The 21,802-nt window shown below is 36.0% G+C and overlaps 2 protein-coding genes across 2 annotated transcripts in view; both read right to left on the bottom strand.

Moving 5' to 3' along the window:
• CRPPA (CDP-L-ribitol pyrophosphorylase A) overlaps positions 1 to 1,680 on the bottom strand; it is a 55,996-nt gene extending 54,316 nt beyond the window's left edge. Inside the window, exon 1 of the mRNA XM_039332829.1 lies at positions 720 to 1,680. Within this exon, the coding sequence (XP_039188763.1) occupies positions 720 to 928 (209 nt within the window). The 5' untranslated portion in view covers positions 929 to 1,680. The remainder of the gene's footprint in view (positions 1 to 719) is intronic.
• Positions 1,681 to 14,374: 12,694 nt separating this feature from the next.
• SOSTDC1 (sclerostin domain containing 1) lies at positions 14,375 to 19,347 on the bottom strand. The gene is made up of 2 exons (XM_039332839.1): positions 18,784 to 19,347; positions 14,375 to 15,880 (listed from the first exon to the last, which is right to left on the bottom strand). Exons 1-2 carry the CDS (start codon positions 18,974 to 18,976, stop codon positions 15,465 to 15,467), a joined length of 609 nt encoding a protein of 202 aa, XP_039188773.1. The 5' UTR covers positions 18,977 to 19,347; the 3' UTR covers positions 14,375 to 15,464.
• Between the last annotated feature and the right edge of the window lie 2,455 nt (positions 19,348 to 21,802).

Genomic DNA, 21,802 nt, shown 5'->3' with positions numbered 1-21,802 from the left:
ATTTTGTAGATGTGTGTATGTGAATTGCTATCTGTGTGTTATTGATACAAATACAAATGTATGTAGGTGACCTTTAAAAGACCATTCAGGGCCCAGAATTCAACAGTGCATAGGCTAAGAATCGTACATCAATTCATGGGGATTGCTGGGAAATTCTGGGAGTTGAAGCCCAGATATCTTAACATTACCAAGTTTTGGAAACACTGATGTGGTTAATGCACCAAGCTACAAACTAAAGACTCTGTGAGTTCTTAGGAGCAAAGAGAACTGAATAACCTTAGGCTACTCACTCTCTCCGGCCTAGGAAGGAAGCAATACTGACTCGAAAGCACACAAACTCAGAGATAGGAAACTAAGAAATGCATTCAAACCATTCAATGAACCTTATTACTCAGAAAGCACATAGAGTCGCTTTAGGTACAGCATGAGAAGTTCAGAGCTGCACCTATGAATTCCATCCTTAACCTTTTCCTTTGCCATACTTCCCACTATGCTAAGCAGCAGCTTGCCAAACCCTCCATGTCTGAGGCAAAATGCTGTTAGTTGCTATCATGTGCTTTGCAAAGCCCGCGGTACTCCGCCTCCCTTTGCGCGCATGCGTAAAATGGAAGAACTCTTGATTCGTCATGCATCTTTTCTCCTCATAAGCACATGGGAATGGGGTGCTGAGTGATACAGGTGTGTTGGGCCGGAAGAATGCATCAACAGTATAGCTTTACCTTTCTATTGCCTGCACGGTATAGCTAATGAGCGGCCTCCCCAGCATGAGACAAAATTGCTTCGGAGTGCTGCCACCCAACCTTTCACCGCTTCCTCCGGCAGGTAGTACCGCTGCTACCGATACTGGCGGTGATCGCCGGCAGAGTCCAGTCTCCCCTGCTTCCTCTAAGTCACCGACTTTTCCGACTGCAGGCTCCGGCAACTCCATTACGTGCTTGCCCCTCGGAACCGAATTGCAGCAGGCTGAGCTCAATTGCTTTGCCTTGAATTTGAAACCCAGCCTTTCAGTGAGTCGCAAGAGTCCCCCGATTTAATCATCTCACATTCTCATGGGACAATTGATTTTAGTCTCCATTTTTAATTCGTTTCTTTAAAGATTTGCTGGTCCTTTAAAGGACCTTTCGGAAGTGGAAGGGAAGAACGGGCGGAAGACGAAAAAAAAAGCTATTTTGCCTACTGCGCACGCGTTGCGCTTTCTAGTCAGACGAAAGCAATTGAAACAGCAAAAGCTTCACGTTTCGCTATTTGGTTCAGACTGTGCCCGCTTTTTACCTGATTGGATTATGATGTATCTTTCAAATATTTTTATTCATGTATATTTGCTGTGTTGACTAGAAAAAGGCTTTTAGAAATCAAACAGTTTCAGAGAGATTCCAATTCTCGTCTTTTGCCTCAGAATCTTATCTTAAATATTAACTGCTGTATTCTACCATGAACTACACATATTTTATATAAATATAGACTATCGTAGATGCAAGTAATATATACGGGTGGACACATGTTTAGTATTTATCTTCTGAGAATAGTTGTCCCCTTAAAGCTTAAGAATACTGACACTTTAGAATATAGTGATTTTATGCTCTATATTTTTAATTAAAAACTTTTGAAAAATTAAAAAAGGGCAATTCAGATTGGGCACCATGAAAGGTGCCCGTGATAACATGTTGCTGTAACGGAACTTAGTATTTCCTCAGAACTTGGGGAACATTTTTTTTTTTGAAAATATTTTATTGGTTTTTTTTAATTTTTAAGAAAAAGTACTCAGGACACACTGTGGTGTTTGGGTAATCAGACATTCCAAATAAACAACTCAACTCAATACATTCACTGTCTCCTCTCTATTTCTCTCAAATAACATAATACGTTTAAAATATTCCATTTCTAAATTAAATTTCTATTACTACTAGACCTGTTTTAAAACTTTATCAGTTTACAATTACCAAAATCAAATTTCACTTTAGCTCAACAAGTTATCAGTTCAGATATCCCTTCCAAATATATTCTAGTTCTTAATTTCTCTCATCCCTCCTTTTATCACCAATCTCATTTATTTCTTCCTCCATTACACAATAGCTATCTTAATTAAAAAATAATGTTAATTCACTTCAATTCATTAGAGAAACTTCAAATTTCATCCAATTGATTGTCATACCTTATCACATCTATGTTGTACAAAAAAAATCATCTAAGACACTCCATTAATTATTAAAACCATCCCAGTCTTTAAAAAATCAACATTTTTTCAATTCCAATACATAATTTTCATCAAAATAAATATGTTATTCCAAAAAGTATTCTTAATCTATTTAAAATATCTTTTCTAAAAATCACCTTCATATATATATGTTTATATTTTTTCTTGCTTCTAACTCTAAATCATAATCCTTAAAAAAACCATAAATCAAAAATTGCCTTTAAATCCAGTACACAATTTTAAATTTCTCTTTTCAGTCTAATTCTGGCTTTTTTCCTGTGCCAAACAGGTTTCCATAGGGACACTTCCCTTTCAGCCAGTAGATCTGTCTTTGTTGCTCGCAGTAGCATTTGCAATAATAGCAATCCCATCCTCTGCATTAGATGTCTGTATCTCTCCTTGAAGGGTCGTTGCTTTGTAGTTTAAAGTCTCAGTCTTTGCTTCTTCAGTTCCTCTAAGTTGCAGATGCTCTCCTCCTTGAAGCGTTGTTGCTTTGTAGTTTGAAATCTCAGTCTTTGCTTCTTCTGTTCCTCAAAGTTGCAGATGGAAGGTTTGTAAGATAGAATAAGTTCCTCTTTTATCTCTGTTGATTCCTCTTCTAATATATTTTGATTTATACCATAGTCAGATATAACCTGGACGTCCATTTGAACATTTGAAGTGAAATCCCTAGATCTTAGTTCTGTAGTAAACTTTTTCATTGTAGCATATATTTCTGCAGTAGCCTCATAGATCTTTTCCAATATAAGTGTACAGTTTAAATGTGACTGAAGTTTCTCCATTTTGATAGTAATTAAAAAGAGAATCTTTTTTTCTTTTTTGTGGAGGCTATATTTAATATAATTTAGGCAATATCCACTCCCACAGTTCCCACAGTTACCCAGCTTATCTTTCCTTTTCAAAAGTATTTTGAAGATCAGCTATCTTCAAACCAAGTAACCAGAGGGTGCAGTATTAAATTTTCACCACTAGATGTCCTCAGTAAGTTAAAAAAAGGTCTTTTTCAAACGCCATTTCTCTTTTTCTATCTTTTAAAGTATAATGTGAAAAAGAAATAATCTTCCAACATAGGATGATAGTACAGTTCTTAGAAAAAGAGGAAAAGAACAGAAGAATTTTTTTTTCTGTATCCCAAAAAATATAAAACTAAATATAGTCTTTAAAATTTTGTTCTATTTTTATAGAACGCCTTTCTTCCCCCCAAAAAATGTAGAAGCTGCCTTTTCAAGCAGGAAAGTAATTCCAAAAGGGCTCTTTCAGGTAGCAAAACCAAAATAGAATAGAGACAATAAAGAAAAGTCTCACCTGGATTCACCACGAGTGTTCTTACAGCTTAGATGTTCTTTGACTTGCAGTTTGAAGCAGCAGGGTGATCGGCGATTTTACTGGCCGATCTTCTCCGTCGGCCCTCAGAGATGGCTCGGACAGCTGAGGGAGCCGCCGCTCCTCAGCAGCCGAGCAGAGCCTCGGGGGCGACTTTGGACCCGCACAAGGGTCTGCTGGCGGAGGGAAAGCTAGCCAACGAGGAGAGAAGTCTCCCCGTACGACTAGAGACGCCGCGAACCAAAACCGGAAGTCAGAACTTGGGGAACATATTTTTGAGAACTGAATCCTGAAGCAATCCATGCTGTTCAGTCTATCGGTTTGGAATAATCTGGAGATAGAGCTTCTGAAATGCAGAAATGCTAGTTATGTCTGCAGCCTACTCCCGTCAAACATCATGACTGAGAAATGCACAGCAAAATGTGCATTAAGCTTCAGAAAGACAAAAACAAGCACGTGGATTTACAGCATATCCATATATAAGAAGGGACAGTGAAGAAGGCAGCCAACAGACTGGGATGGTTTCATTGTCATGCAAAAAAGTTTATCATGTGGCCTTGCTGTGTCAAATATTTGAGGAGATGTACTTGAGTCCATGCCAGATTGACTGATAATTTGATTGCTGTCTCCCAATTGCCCAATCATAAAGATAAGCCATTGCATGCCTGTTCTAAAATTAGGACAATGAGAGGTGATAATCTGGAGATAAGCTGCTAGCCAATTCTTTGCTTTAGTAACAAAACCAGCTCGTCTAGACTATGAACCAGTCTGTCTAATATTTGGAGCAAAACCTAGTAGGATATCAGATAAATCAACTATTCCCCAAGATGAACTTTAATAACATTAATTAGGGCTGAAGGCTTTGTAAAATAAAACTCTTTTAATTATCTTCTAAGTACATATGGGCAGGGGCTATTAGCTATTGGAGGTAAGTAGTCCAAAGAATGGGGTTCACCATGAAGAAGGCGTGTTGTTTCATTTATGTTTCCTTAACTACAGATAAACTGATCTTTTAATAAGCTTTTTAAGATTTTGTCACTGGATGGGCATAATCAGTTCAAAGGAGTCCAAACAAGTATACTCTCTTATTTAGAGTGTATTTCTATAACTATACAGTATGTTTCTCTGAGATTGGAGAACCTTTATACAGATTGAACCTCGAGTTACAGGTTTTTTTTTAAATAAGTCTAATGTTTGAAGCAACTGTAAAGTGAAATACTCCATTTGTCATTCAGCCTAGCCTGTTTTGTAATACTAATTTTGTAACATGCCTGAAAGTTATTTTTGAAGATTCTGTCAGACAGACAATGCAAAATTCATCAGCTTTAGCAAGCTGAGCATTTGGTGCAGAAACATGCTACTGGATAGAGTTTCAACTGCTAGTTCATGATGTGGGCTTGAATAAGAGAGGCTTACATGACCAATACAATAAAAGCAGGATCGACCTAATGAAGTACATAATATTTTTGTTAGTTAAGATACTTCATACAGAATAACTGCATTATTTCACATTTGTTTTAGCATTGATGAAAGAATCAGGATGCAAGTATACACTCAATTGTCTCCATTCATTGATAGGAGAGGTGATATCTTTAATTACTCTCAATTGTTTCTTCTTCCTTTGATTCATTTTGGATACCTTCAGAGTTGAACTCATGGAGATGGGAACTGGTAAACTTTTAATTGCTGCCCAAAAGAAATGATGCCATTACACAAAAGGCTTGTTGTTTTTTTTATTGTGGAAATCTGTTATTGTGCTTGAAAGTGACTGAAAGACCCTAGTTTCCAAAGTGTCGGCAAAGTGCCATAATTATGGAGAAAGGGATATACTGCTAGTAGATGCCCTTTGTTCATCTGGTCGTAGAAAATGAGATGGTCCTAGCCCCATAAGGATTCTTCAAGTCTAGGACAAAATACTTTATTGTAATCAATTTATGTCCATTGGCAGGTTCCCTATTTCCCACATGCCCACTCTCAAGCTTTGTAGTTTTGTTCCTCTGGAAAGACCATATTTATTTACATTGTTTATGTAGATTTTAGAAATGGGGTCGAATTTTTATGTTTTATTCACTGTTTCCAATATATTATATTAGCATAGTTTTGCTGTTGTAGCCAGAATAATTTCCTATAGATATCATGGCTCCTATACAATAGATTTATTTCTTCTATATTTGAAAACAAGAAAGTTCTACAAAATTAGTGTAAATAAATGAAGTGAAGTCTAAAACAACCATAACTTGTGGTATATTCAACAACAGATTTAATAACTTTTTAAAAAAGAGGCAGAGGGAGAGAAAACAACTTTGTGGTTAAGGCACCAGATTAGAAACCAGGAAACAGAGAGTTCTAGTCCCACCTTAGGCATGAAAGCTGTCTGGATGACCTTGTCAGCCCATAAGGTCAGACTCAGTTAACAAGTTTGTTGGTGAATTATTGTCAAAACTAATGGATCAGCATTTGGATCTTGCAGCTGCAGGAAAAATACTCGGAAGAAAAAAAAAGGTGAATTTTATCAAATTCCTCTGATTGAAGCAGAAACAGCTCTCCTCATCAGTAATTGGTACAAAATGTGCCAGCTTTTATCCAACGAGCAAAATATCCTTAACTTTCCAAATATACCAAAATAAATATTAAGGCTTTTTTCTGCAAGCTTCATATTTGAACTTACTGTTTTTGCTAAGCAAAGGCTCAGAATGAACAAAGACTTGCAACAGAAATCAAGGACAATGAAAAAAGTCAAGGAAACTATAGGTCCACTAAAGAGAGAAGATAGCAAGTAAGTAACAGGCAGTAGGGAGAAAGCAGAGCTGCTTAACTCATTCTTTGCATCAGTCTTCACACAAAAACAAATTATAGCCCAACATACCAAAAAAACTACTTGAAAAGACAAACTAGAAACAAAAATTAAAATAAGCAAGAAAATGGTAAGAGAACACCTACCTGAACTTGATGAATATAAATCACCGGGACCTGACAGATTACATCCCAGACTTGTGAACTGGCAGATGTTATCTCAGAACCATTGTACCATATGTTTCAAAAATCCTGGAGCATCGGGGGAAATATCTGAGAATTGGAAAAGGGCTGATGTGATTCCCATCTTCAAGAAAGGGGAGAAAAAACAGACCCAGGAAACTATAGGCCAATCAATGTTTCATCAATACCTGAGAAAATCCTGAAAAAAGATAATCAAAAAACATATCTACCAACTAGAAACAAAGTTTTTAGCACAGGTTTGTTAAAAATAGATCATGCCAAACCAATCTTATTTCATTCTTTGATAAAGTGACTAAATTAGTAGACCAGCGAAACTCTGTGGACATAATATACTTAGATTTCAGTAAGGCATTTGACAAAGTAGACCATAACCTGCTGCTTAGTAAGCTAGAAAAAGGTGGGATAGACAATATCACCAGATGGATCTGTTGCTGACTGACAAACCGTACTCAGTGAGTAGTCCTCAATAGTACTACATCCAAATGAAGAAAAATAAGCAGTGGGGTACCACAAGGCTCCGTCTTAGGCCCAGTACTCTTTAATATCTTCATTAATGACTTAGATGAGGCAATAGGAGGGGAAATCATCAAGTTTGCAGATGACACTAAAGTGGCAGGAATAGCAAATACCACAGAAGACAAGCTCAGGTTCCAAAAAGATCTTGACAAGCTTGAACACAGGGTCCTATCCAACAAAATGAATTTTAATGTGAAGAAAAGCAAAGGAAAAATTAAAGTTATAAATACAGATTAGGGGAGTCCTGGCTCAAAAACAGTAACTGTGAGAGGGACCTTGGAGTGCTAGTGGACGCTCACTTGACTATAAGCCAGCAGTGTGCAGCAGCAGCCAAAAAAGCTAATACAATCCTGGGTTGTATAAACAGAGGCATAGAATCAAGATCACACGAAGTATTAGTACCACTTTATAAAACCCTAGTAAGACCACACCTGGAATACTGCAACCAATTTTGGTCACCATACTACAAAAAAGATGTTGAGGCTTTGGAAAAAAATTCAGAGAAGAGCAACTAAAATGATCAAAGGCTTGGAGACTAAAACATATGAAGAATGGGTGCAGGAACTGGTTTTGGCTAGTCTAAAGAAAAAAAGAAACAGAGGTGACATAATAGCAATATTCTAGTATTTGAAGGGCTGCCATAAACTATTCTCCAAAGCATCAGAGGGTAGGACAAGAAACAATGGTTGGAAACTGACCAAAGAGAGAAGCAACCTGGAATTAAGGAGAAATTTCCTAACAGTGAGGACAATTAATTAATGGAACAGCTTGCCTTCAGAAATTGTGGGTGCTCCACCGCTGGAGGTTTTTAAGAAGAGACTAGACAGTCACTTGTCTGAAATTGTATGGGTTCTCCTGCTTGAGTAGAAGGCTGGACTAGAAGACTTCCAATGTCCCTTCCAGTTCTATTCTATTCTATTCTAATCTGGGACCATAATAAAGATTGATTGAAAAACCTATTGTTAATTAATATACCATGTGTTACAAAGCTTCCCCTCCCCCAGACATGGTACTTTCTAGTTCTTCAAACAACATTGTAATTGGGTTTTTTTTTCCAAAGCTAATTTGCAGTTTGGTTTTCTATTTATTGTAAACCACTGGTTCAAGTTGATGGTCCAAATGATATTGCAGCTTGGTTTATTGTAAACCACTGGTTCAAGTTGATGGTTCAAATGATATTGCAGCTTGGTTTACATTATGTGTGAGTACTTGATTTCCCCATTTTTGTCACTGAAGTACTTTTTTATTCTCTTTTTCTTTCATTTCTTCCTTCTCTCTTTATTTTTTTCTTCCTAGCATTTTTTCCTCAATGTTGGCTATCGCTATGATAAAATTTAGATAAGTAATATTAACAAATATAGGTATGTTTTATATTAAATTACCAAATAAGTCTATGACCCCTAAGAGTCACTTAAGCAAGATGAGTGATGTGGAAATTTAATAAATAAATAGAATGTTTTAATTCAGATTAATAGCTAAGTTTGTGACCAAGCAATCACCACAATAAATGGGTATCTATATGAATCCATTTCATTTACCATCACATAATTGTGATTATGTTTTTTTAAAAAATAAATGATATGTACATTACCATCATTGGTGGATTGTACTTTTATTTTTTTTATATCAACCTTTCTCCAGACAGACAAAGGAGTCTGGAAAAAGGTTTGTAAACTGCAGAAATATTTGTGTTGTTGACTTTGTTTAATAATGAATTTTCCATGTGTTTTTCCACAATCTCCATTATATTCAGTACCGTACTTTCCAGCGTATAAGACGACTTTCGCAAGCTTTAAAATTGGCGCCGAAGACGGGGGTCGTCTTATACGCCGAGTCGTCTTATACACCAGAAATAACGGTAGTTTCTGGCGTATAAGATGACTTTCTAGGCATGCAACTCAGCACCGAAGACGGGGGTCATCTTATATGCCGGGTCGCCTTATATGCTGGAATATACGGTAGATATTTTGTGTGGCAAAATATTGTTGAGGTGTTATGACCAATAAAAGACTCAGAGATCCAGAATGAACATAACATTATGTTTAGAAGAAAAATGATTTTAGATAAGTGTTTAGCATTCAGTTATGCTTTCTCAGTTTTGGGACATCCAGATGACTATGTCTTTTGTCACCTTTTTGTGTTTTTCTGTCACTTTCATATATTTATTACCAGAAAACATTTCTATTAAGGGGGAAAAAACAGTAACTTAATCAGGTACATCAAGACAGTTGCTGTAATCAGAGCCCAGCATGCCCTTCCCAAAAGAAGGGCTTCAGTGCACTGTTATAGTTGCCATCTTAATTTTTGCTCATCTGTATTTCAGGTTGCTGGAAGTATCAAAATATAAATAATTGCTGCAAAAATATAAACTGATATCTACAATAATACAATAATGCAAGCCAAGACAGAGAAAAAAAACCTGTTTTACATGATACTATTACATTGAATAATGGAGCCTTTTGATAGCATATTTTTTCTAATAACAATGACTTGCTGCAAAATCTGAATCAAATTAATTGTAGATTAGGACACAAATCAAGGTTCAAGAAAACCTAGGCAAATGATACACAGGTAATTGTAGATATACACAAATTCTAACTCTTAATTTTAAGCCTTAAGGCATTCTTGGGGTAAATCTTTTCTTAATTTTAATCTTGTTGTAAAATCTGAACTTTACATAAGTCTTAATTGCATGAAGTACTAGGGATGTGAAAGCAGTGCTATTTGAAATAAAAATCAGTAGCATCAGCAACTGTCTTGGGATACACCACATACATAAGGCAGGATTCAGCTTATGACATTTGACAGATACGTGAATAATTTCTGAAACAAGTTATTTGTACTATTTATGTCTGATATCAGTAGAACTTAAAACTCAGTCCTATAAATCCAGATTTATAGTGCAAAATGTGCATGTATTCAATATGCATAGGTACATTGTGCATTTTATGATATTATCTTCCAAACTCTGAGTATCCTTTGCTTTTCATTTTAGAAACTGGAAAGTGAAAAGCATAACAGCATTTTAATAATAATGCAAAGTGTATTGCCTTGTGTTCCATCTGTTTTTATTTTGAAAACATTTTGCATTTATATATGTTAAATGGGAAATAACTTTGAATTTAGGAAGGAAGAAGAGATGACAATGCATTCTTATTGTAATTTTTTCCTCAAAGCTAAGATCCATTGTGTTTCATGGAGTTTACTATACACTGGAGTTGGGCAGCAAATAAATTTGAATGAATGAATGAGTGAATCAATCCATAGTAAATTTGCATAGAATCATGGCTGCTTTCTGATGTAATGAAGATGCTTGGACTAAAAAGCAAAGTTGAAATATGAAATTATTTGAAAAGTTGGCTCTCTTTCAAGAAAACACTCAGGCAGGTTTAGTTGCAAGGATACTGCCAAAACAAAGGAGTAAGCCCCGTGACAGAATGTCTGCCTGGCTCATAAATCTGCAGACAAATTTAAGTTTTAACCCGAAGCTACATTTATAAATATGTCAATAAAATTAAAATCAAAGCTTTCTTGCCTGGCCTGCAGGAAAGGAAATGCATCATGAAAAGAGAATGTTTCTCAGCACTCACCAATTCTTCTAATTTCTCGAAACCTTCCAAGTTAGCACATTAGCCACAAAAATTCCAGAGTGGAATGTGTTGAACTCACACATGATTAATGTGGCACTCTTTAAGGATGCAAAGATCAAGTTTAGGGAGATGATAGTTATTTATGAAGCAGAAACCTTTTAGGTATTTCCAATTGTATTATTTAAAAAGTCAGCATTATTCTATTACCTGTACTTGATTTGACATTTCAAGATTGCCAGATCATTGAAAATGAAGGAATTTTAGATGTTGCAATTTTTACCAATATGATTATTATCAGTGCTTTTTTTATAAAAAAAAAAAAAAAAGTGCCGGAACTCACACATGTCATATAATCCGCCTTGCCTGCCCTACAAGGTTCCATCCAAAAAAGGTGCCAGAACTCTGTTCTGGGTGTTCTATGACAAAAAAAGCCCTGATTATTATTATTTTAAAGAGACAAAGTAGAACAGAAGAAAACAAACCTCATAATTTTTGTTGCAACAAAATAGCATGAAGATCATGTTTTAAATGAATATTTTCATACATTCCTAATGTACCTGTTAAAATCACTGTATATTTGTATTTCATAGATTAACTTCTGTACCACAGAAAAATACATGATTTTTTTTCAATACTTAGCAGAGGACGTTTTTATCAACAAAAAATAGCTTACTAATAAGAATGACATTGTTTTTTCAGCATTAGTTCCTAATTTCATTTCAGTACTGGATTTTTAACAATTAAGAGTAATAATTCCTTCCCTTAAATGTAACTAATACTTTTCAGTGCACATTCTCTATTTCAAAAGGTACAGCAGCCTAATCATGATTCTTTATCTATTACTGCAGACAGATCTGTTAACATTATAAAACCACCCACCCATTCAAATATTCCAGATATTTTATTTAAAAAAATGAAATGTGTATCAAATAAAAGCTAGTATTTTTCAATAGGTAATATACTTAATATGTCAAGATGTCTTTTTAAATGCTCATTTTACTTTAATCAGAACATAGCTGAGATTCAGAAGGTAAAGTCATTAATTTTTGACATAAATAATTCTGGTACTGTGCTAAGCTCAAAGGTCAAGCACAAGATTAAATCAAGAACAGAAATGCTGTGTTGGAGCCAGATCATGTAAGTGAGCAAGAGCCCTAAGCACAATTTATCCACCTTTCTTTTTTGCTATTGGCTCATTCCCATTCTTAACACAATATGGGGCTCTTTCATGTGACACAATATCTACGTTCAAACAGGGTGATTGACCCAGTGTGATTGTCCAAGTAGAAATACTCTTTATATATCAGTAGGTATACATGGCAGCACATGACTTGGTGAAATGGGGATCAGTCATCTAATTATCTCCCATCAATTGCAAAGGTTGCTTAAAGGTTGTCACTTTTTGCTGCTTTTTTCCCAGTATGTAGAAGGAAAAAAGCAGCAAAAAGTGACAACCGTTAAGCAACCTTTGCAATACTACAGTAGTAAGGGACTGTCAGAATAACTTTGGAAAATAGGATGAAGAGGAACCTCAGGCTAAGACAATAGTTGGACAAATGATTGCTCACAGAAAGAATGGGGTTACAGAAATCATCTCAGAAGGGACTCTACCTAGTTCTCTAAAAATAAAGGCAAGGGAGGAAGGAAATGTTTTAGACTTGCAGGATTCCATTATTGTATCCTTACAAAGAAGGTAGTGCTAATACTTATAAATTTGATTTGTTGTCTGGATTACCACAAAGAGCAGATTATAGTTAGCCTCTGATAAACAGACATTATCCACCACTTTATTTTTACAAGAAATTGTAGTTATTACTTTATTTATTAAAGAAAAAGTTCAGTAACAAAATGCTGGGCACGGACAGAAATAATAAACAATAAATGGCTTGAACTATTAATTAAACTATTAACTATTAAGAATTACAAAACTTTTTTGAAGTCAAAGCAATTGACTGGATATTTTCTTTATACTAAACATTATTGCCAAATTTCTAGTTCAAAGAGCTACCGTATTTTCCGGCTGTATAGGACAACTCGGCGTATAAGACAACCCCCGACTTCGGCACTGATTTGCATGCCTAGAAAGTCATTTTATACGCTGGAAACTACCGTAATTTCCGGCGTATAAGATGACTCGGCGTATAAGACGACCCCAACTTCGGCACCGATTTGCATGCTTTAGAAAGTCATTGGAAATAGAGTATTTTAGCCATTTTTTTAAAAAAAATATTTGGAAAATTAAGGTAAAACAAACTCAAAAGAAATTGTTAACAGATTTTTTTGAGAACACAGTATTTCCAGACAATCTCTGTACACATTTTAGGAATGGTCCACTCAAAATACCAATTAAGTAGGTAAAAATATCCAATTTGTAACCTATTGAAAATGGAATTACAGGTAGTCTACAACCCATGAGCACAACTGAACCCAAAATTTCTATTTCTGAGCAAGACAGTTGTTTATTGAGTTTTATCCCATTTTACAAACGTTCTTACCACAGTTATGTGAATCACTGTTCTTAACTTAAGTTGTTAAGTTAGTAACACAATTGTGAATTTAGTTTCTCCATTGACTTTGCTTCTCAGAAGGCCGCATAAGGTGATTACATGACCTTAGAACACCGCAAACATAATAAGTATCTGCCAGTTGCCAAGCTTCTGAATTTTGATTACATGACCATGGGGATACTTCAACAGTCATAAGGGTGAAAAACCTTTTTTTTTTGCCATTGTAACTTTGGTCACTAAATGGTTGTAAGTTGAGGAGTATCTGTACAGAGAAATAATTGTTTAAGATTCAAGTCATTTTGGTAATCATATTGTTTATAATTAAAATGCCCAACTGTTTTGCAGCTATGGAAATGGCAGTGTTGCTTTTTAAAAATTTAGTGCGTGCACAAACCTTAGTGCAGGGGTGTCAAACTGCCGGCCCGCAGACCATCCCATTGCCAGCAATGGCAAAACTGTCCCAATATGTTGCACAATGTCACTTGACATCGCGAGTTTGATATATTAGTGTATGTGGTGAATGATGCAAAAATGTATTGGAATAAACAGGAATACAGTTCTGGTTTTTTGTAGTGAGACTGAGGAGAATAAAAAGAAAAACTGTTGGCCATACCCAAGAATTTGAACAAAGAATCCAAGAAAATGGCATGTTTTGTATTGTCAGCAGGTTGAAAACTCCAAATGGAGTTTTCATCCTTATATCCAGTGGTTACTGAATTATTATTCAAAATCAGTCTTTCTCTTGACTCTCTCTCTAAATTTGATACCAGGACAAAATAGCTTTATTTTTAAACAGGAATGCTTGAGTTCCTTCCCAATGAAGTACAAATGCAAGAGTGAATGTCAGATTTAAGGCCATGCAGTCATTCAATGAATCAGTTCAATTCACTTGTTGGTATGCCAATGCCAGCACAATTGTCTTCCATATGTGTATGGGCATGTGACCTGGAAGGTTATTGAAGTAGCTTCCTAAATGTATTTTTCCTACCACTGAGCACATCATCCCATAAAAAAGGCTGGCAAGTGAAGTTCAATATATGTTTTCTCTTTTGGCAAAGCTCATTTTTCATACTACTTAAGTCTCCTGATGTAGGAAGGCTGCAAGGTAAATTATTGCCAGATTATTGCATGAATCAAATAATTGATTATGTAGCTCAGCACATTGGCTATGCATCACCAGAGAGTAAATCTTACATGTGCTCTGTTGCTATCAATATTATCAACCTATACTTGTTCATATCAGTTGTTTTATTACATCATAAAAACAAATATATAATTATTAGAATTTTTTTATTTAAAATGCATGAAATTGACAAGTCAATCTTTGGACTGCAAAAATGCATTTTACAAAGTATTTACAAAACATTTTTAGAATTTCTCACTTGAAATGTGTTTCTTTTTTTTAAGAAAAAGTATAAAGGTTAAAATATCTATTTACATTATCTACAGATATATTCTAATTTGGTAACAAATCATAGGAAAATATTTTGATGCTTGAAAGAATGGTAAAGATATCAGAAAACCATCTTAAAAATATAAAGCATATTAAAATTCATTAAATAATTACAATGTCAAATAAATAGGTTTTATTCAAATTTCATTTTTTCTTGCTTTATTTTTTTGTTGTTGAGCAATTTGTTCATATAGTTATATTATGGGGAAAAATAATCCCAGGCAAACAACATCTTTTTTTTAAAACAAATGTCTTAATTTCACTCTGATAAAGCCTAATTAAAACATTTATTTTAAACAAGATGTCTGCTGCCAATAAAAATATGTGATCTGGAAAGTGCCCCTGAAAAATTCAGAATAGCTGCTGTCTGCAGTATAAAATGTTTGACTTCCCATGGCAACAAATATTCATTTTATTTATTTAGATATGTGTATATAAACCAATAAACTGTAGGCTTATAGGCCAGCTTTAAAATATGAAGGGTCACATCTAAAAAATCCTTCAGAAAATAATGCCCTTCTGAGTTTGGTCAAAACCGCAAATGTATATATACCCAAATGTATATATACCACAACATAAGACGGGTTGTGTTAGTTCTGGGGTCTTCAAACTTGGCCTTTTTATGACTTGTGGACTTCAACTCCCAGAATTTCTCAGCCGGGCATGCTGGCTTAGGAATTTTGGGAATTGAAGTCCACAAGTCATAAAAGGACCAAGTTTGAAGATCCCTGTGTTAGTTAGTGACATCTGTAAAACAGAGGGTCATTAATAAGGATTGTGTGTGTGTGTGTGTGTGTGTGTGTGTGTGTGTGTGTGTGTGTGTGTGTGTATCGATGTGCGTGCACACACACACACATATACACATCCCACATATACATTAAGTTCTAACTTGGAGACTGCTTCGTGGATTTACTGTTCCTTTTTCTTTCTTTATGTTGTTGATTTGGCTTGGCTTGAGTTGCTCCTTCAAAGTTATGACTTGATTCATTGTGTTGTCTTGTGTATCGTTTACACTTACAAGCTGTAACCACAGTTACTTTGTAGGTTCTTGTGCTTCCATCTTGACATTGCAGCTGAATCCTCTGGGTGCGAGTTTTGTCATTGACACATCTCCATTCTTGTGAGCTTCTTCTGCTCCAGTACTTGGATCCATACCCTCCCCCAATCCAATTAGGTAGCACTGGCAAAGGAAGGCATTCCCCAGCACATACTAACTCTTTCAAAGGGTTTATGCTAGTACATTGACCATCTGAAATATATTTTGTTGATCTCAGTTCCCGACACCCAACTTGAACTTGACCTGTCAAAAACAAAACAAACCCTTTCTTAAAGTTTTGTATCAGAGATAGCAACAGACATATCATCCGTGTTTATTTATTACCATATCATTCATATGGTATAACAGTTGCCTCCTCCCTAGATTTCTGTATAGATGTTAGAAGATCCATATTAATTTCACTTCCAATGTCTTTATGCTGTTTCCTTCTTAATCATTCTTATTGCATGATACTTCAGTTACAAAAGAATTTAGAGCAAAATCTATGATTTCTCACATCACATATCACACTGCACACACATTGGACAGCTATACTATACCTTCAGCATCATTTTTCTAGAGTAAGGAATTCAAACTGGAAGTAAATCATAAGTCACCAGTTCATATTACACTATATTTTGGAAGAATGGCAGGGTGGATAAGGATGCCAATTCCAATCTGTTACCACAATCAATAGACATTTCTGAATGTCATGGATAGATATGCATAATCATGTTTTCCTTATACATGATACGAGTCCATTACTTTCTGGTGCCTTTTAGGTATGCATTTACCATATACTTGAAATTTGAAGCCCACTTTATCATTCTGGAGCATATGGTAGAATTTATTTTAATAACCCAATAAAACTCAGATTTGGAAAATTGGAATTCTGCTTGCACTGCAGTCCTAATCTGAATTTCTGAGACTGGAGGGAACCATCCCAGACAAACTATATAGAAATAAATGTAGTTTTCTCCCAAGCTAAGGAGATTGCTGTTAGTACTACCTTAGCTATTAATACTATCAGAAATAACTTTAAGCTGTAAGATTCCCTTTCATCTCTCTGCCTTTCATAGAAAATAGTCCTGGATCTCAGTTCCAGCTGGATTTTCTCCAAAATACTGGATTTAAATTTTGTGTGATCTTATCCTGCATGTTGGTTTAGTTTAATACATTATATTGAGATGAATCTAATCATAATAACTAAAATCTTGCATGTTATCTATAAAGGAACCTGATCCTACTTTGAGGACAATTCTTATAATTCAATATTCTTCGTACATCTTCTTATATAGAAAGCTTTCTTTAGAATGCAGTGATACAGAATTATACCACTGCTTGCAAGTGTCTCTCTTAAAACTTGAGTACCCCTGCATAACCTGAGGCAATGTTATTTCATTTTTAAAGGCAACTGACATTGTACCAAGGTGCTGAAATAGCAGCAAATGTAGACATGTTTGTGCTTGCTTCCCTCTGTATATATTCTCATAGAAACAAGACTGGTCCTTATTTTCATAATTATCCCTTTGAAAGGAATGCACACCGTGAAATCCATCACACACCATCGTTTAGTCTTACATATTCTTAAAGTAAATGTTATCACAGAAACAAGAAATCAAAATAATTATTTTATAATAGGAACTTTCTTGATTAGCTGAACTACAACTCTAAATTCCTGGATCTGCTAACATTCTGGGATGTTATTATGAATATGTAGCACACTTAAGAAGTCACCAACATTCAGGACTCCTATGTTTATTTGTGTGAAAAAAATCAACCAAATCAAATATGCAAAATTTATTTTTTGAATTTGTTAAAATTGAGTCCTTAGATTCTTCTATCAACGTCATACCTTGAGAATCAGCATGTATATTTTGAGGCTCATTCAATGTGGCAATTTTTCTATGTAAAACCTACTGGAATAAAACTTAGGTATGCACTGGCTTTAAATAAAGTGCCAACCTGACTGATTTAACATTTTTTCTCTTAAGCAGAGTGGGGTAGATTATCACTGGATTAAATGAGGCATCAGATACCCTAAGTAGTTTTCAAGAAGATACCAACTTGATTGTTTTCAGAGGACTTCTGCATGCTTAACTCCTGCCTGAAAAATTCTGCCCCACCACTGTTCTTTTGAATATATGCCTGCATGATAAGCTTTCCTAGTATTTCTTTATTTCTTTCCTTTTTCATTCCTGGGACAGTTTACTAACTGAATAACTACTAAGCTATTTCGGTAATCTTGCATTGATATAATAGTTCCTGTATCTTCCTTCCAGTCACCTTTCTAGAAAAAATAGTTAAGCCTTTCTATCACTGAAAAATGGAACTATTTCCTTTAAAGATCATGTTACTTTTATATTTTTTAGATGTAGGATGAGGCTCAAGACAGACAAAAAAAAAATTCTGGTTGCTTATGCTTCTCTCTCTGAGCAAGAACCAAGCAAGCCTGCTGGGCCTTGGGTTGGAGGGTGAAGAGAAGATACTTTTCAGCTCCCCAAAGTTGGTTGATAGATGGATGGCTATATAAACGCTTTAAATAAATAAAGTAAATAAATAAAAATAATTTTTAAAGGTAAGTTGCAGCCCACATATTTACACACCTGCTTATGTGCATCTAGATCAGTATTTCTCAACTTCAGCAAGTTTAGGCTGGGGGATTTTGGGAGTTGAAATTCAAACATCTTAAGCTTACTTAGGTTGAGAAGCACTCAGTGCTAAATCAGGATTTTTAATTAAAAGGGGGTGGCACTGGAACAAAACCAATGCTCTGTGGCTGAAGGTTAATGTTAGCTTTATGAAGTAGCTAGAGACAAATACTTGTCTCAAAAAGCACGTGGTTAGCAAAAAGCGCCCAGCATTTCTATTTCCAAAATAAAGAAATAGATGTATAGCTAGTCTCCAATGCTTAGTTTTGGTAGCTGCAGAGTTAACCTTGAATAAAGCTATTCTTTGTGACACGACTGATCTCTTGGTCTGAATTCAGACTTAGTCTCACTGGATGAATGAATCAAGGATATATACCTATCACTAAGATGAATCTCAGTCTGCCTTACTGGGAAATCAGAAAAGATGTGCTTATTATTCTTCATTGCAGGGTCTTAGTGGGCATATGTTGAAAGCAGGGATATATATATATAAATATATATATTATATATACTTACTGTTCCGATCGAAACCTGCATGCCTGCCTCCGTGCCTCGCTTGATTCATGGTGTTATTGTGGCTGCTGGCCGGGACGGTTTTGACAACGTGGGAATAAAGTATCTCGGTCGCATCGTTTTTGAATGCCACGCAGCTTTTAAGGAGCGCGCAAGCCAGCAGAAAACTCGGGAGGTGCAAAGCGGCAGCAAGCATAGTCAGAGCAATCGCGGGGCCTCTTGTAACGTAAGTACTTCTCTGCCTCTGCGGCCACTTCTTTTCCAAGTGCCTCCCAGTGCTTGCGGAGCGCCTTTATATCGTCCCAGAGGTTTGGCGCTCATTCAGTGTGAAGTTCCAGATGACAGCACCGCTCAGGCGAGGGTGGGATCCCCTGGAACAGCAATGGGTCCGCTTTACCAATGGAAACCTGCAGGGGTGTAGGAGGAGTAGAAGGAGGAGCGAACAAGCCAGTCGCGACCTCCCGCAGGAACCTTGGCTGGAAGTAAAGCGGCGATGACTTCTCTTTGCCCTGGCGGCAGCAATGCCCGCTCGGCTTTGCATTGGGAGGGGGGGCATCATCTTATCTGATTGGAACTCTTCTAACGTCGAGCTGCTTTGCTGCGTTCCTTCCTAATACATTTGCAGGCAAAGAGGATGGAAAGTTACCTGGAAATAGTTAGGCAGTGCTGTACTATAGACTTGTGTGTGTGTGTGTGTGTGTGTGTGTGTGTGTGTGTGTGTGTGTATGTGTGTGTGTGTGTGTGTGTGTGTGTGTGTGTGTGTGTGTGTGTGTGTAATCTGAGCTTTTTCCTCTGATTATAGAAGGAACTGGAGACATTTACCCCTCTAACTAATTTAAGGAAGGCCTTGAGAGAGGTGTTACTAATGGAGCTTTGATCAACACATCATTCTGTCAGCAATATTTGTGTTGGAATTGACTCCTTTTAAGATGCAGAGTATCTCTGCTTCTCCTGCTGAGCATGCCTCCATTCTGCAACTTTGGCAGTCTAAGAACCTTTATTTGAAATCCAGTGTGATATTTAAGGTAGCTGCTGCCTGACTTCATGCTATAACTTCATGAACTACTTTTAGAGATTTGAAGAGTATTGTAATATAGTTCACATAATGTGCTGTTTAACAAAGGAAGGGGAATTATTTTAATTAGTTACAGATATTAAGTATTAATATCAGAATCATTTCCCTTGGTTCCTGTGAATTCACTACAATAGCAATGTAATTTTGTACTTTTGCAATTGCACAAATGAAGTTTCTGGCACATCCCATGTTAAACATACCATATATTGATACAGAATGTGTCTCTATCATGACTACTATATGTCTACACCAATTCTTTATCTCATTGTTTCCATTCAAGATCCAATATATGTTGGGAATGGCATTTACTATTGACTTTAAGGAAAGATTCTTGACTAACTTTCCCATAGTAATTTCCAGGTAACAGAAGTTTCCATTACAGTTGTCATTTCAAATGTCAAAATGGAATATCATCCTTAAAGCAAATGTGCAGACTTACAGATACTCTAGTCTGCTATCACTCAAAGCAGGCTGAGGATACCTACTTGCAGGTAAAACTGTTTGCAGAAAGGCAGCCCAAGCTAATATTTGAACCAGCACATTTTAATGTATATTTCAAATGCACAATGAGAATAAAGGTCAGAAAACACACTTTCCTCTTCCACAAATGTTAATGAGATTCATCAACAAAGATTTCAGATACCGATATATCTAGGGCAGTGGTATCAAGCTGCCGGCCCATGGGCCGGATACATCATGCCAAAATCGCGCCCACCCCATTGCCAGCAATGGGAATAAAGGCGCGATACGTCGTGACATGTCACATGACGTTGCGAGTTTGACATCCCTTATCTAGGGTATTAACTCTTTCTAACCAAGTTCTTTACTGACAATTCCCAGGATATAACTTTTCTATATGTTTGGCAGAGGCTGGTTTACATAATCTCCACAGCAAGTGTCATATATGCACTGTTTCTTCAATGTGAGAACCTGCCAAAGAAGGAAGCTGATTTTTGACATAATTCAGTGGTTATTATGTGTCACTAAATCACTGTTGATTCTTAACGACCAGATAGAAAAATTTTCTCTATGCTGATTAGTCCCCTATCTGATCCTTTAGGTCTTCCAACAGTGGAGTCATCACCACTGCATTCAAAGTGTTTTGTTTTTTAATTTTCTCTTGTCTTCTTAGCTTGAAGCAAAAATGCCAGTGCAATTGCTATCAAATTATTCCCCCCCTCTGGAATGGTCTAATAAAAGATATCAATCAACCAATCAATCAATTTTTATTATATTCACAGACCAGCAGCTTATAATAGAGATACAGCTGATCCATTCTGTATCAGAACTTTGCATAGGAAATTGGGTTTTAACACTTTCCCCACATTTTGGTTATATTACAATCAGGGAGACATTCATTTTTCTGTGTATCAACAACAAGTGGGAAACAAATATTGTCAGTTGATGTATTTATGGTGCTATATATTAATTTCAATATAGAATATTAATATCAGCTGCTGAGGATCTTGAGGAGATATATCCAAATTGTGCTCATCCTAGATGATGAAGTTACTGCTGCTTAGATACAATATTAGACATGATAAACCTTTGATCTAATTCTTCATAACTCTTCTTATGTTCCAAGACATTGATGGCTCAGTCTGGATTAAGACCATAAAATGGGGAAAAGAGCTACAGGATCTTACCTTCAAGCAGGATCCTCCACATAGACATATTTGGGAAATGCAAATTGAAAACCTATGTATCTGGAAGGCACATTTAAGAAAGGCTACTCTCACATCTGCAGGCACCAGTTTCATTTCATTGGCCTACTTTTGCCTTCAGTATTATATTATATAATATTATATTTACCTTCACTGCACCATTAGTATTTTAGTGATCCTACAGTATTTATATTGCTGACAATCACACTACTCATATCAAGCAAGAACAACCTGTTACTTGGATAAAAGGGTTTGAGAGAGAAGGATAACAGGAGCATTGAAA

The sequence above is a fragment of the Crotalus tigris genome, unplaced genomic scaffold, assembly GCF_016545835.1.
Source record: "Crotalus tigris isolate CLP2741 ecotype Arizona unplaced genomic scaffold, ASM1654583v1 scf7180000017624.2573661763:2888555, whole genome shotgun sequence".
NCBI classification, from domain to species: Eukaryota; Metazoa; Chordata; class Lepidosauria; order Squamata; family Viperidae; genus Crotalus; species Crotalus tigris.
This window is presented reverse-complemented; position numbering and strand designations above follow the sequence as displayed.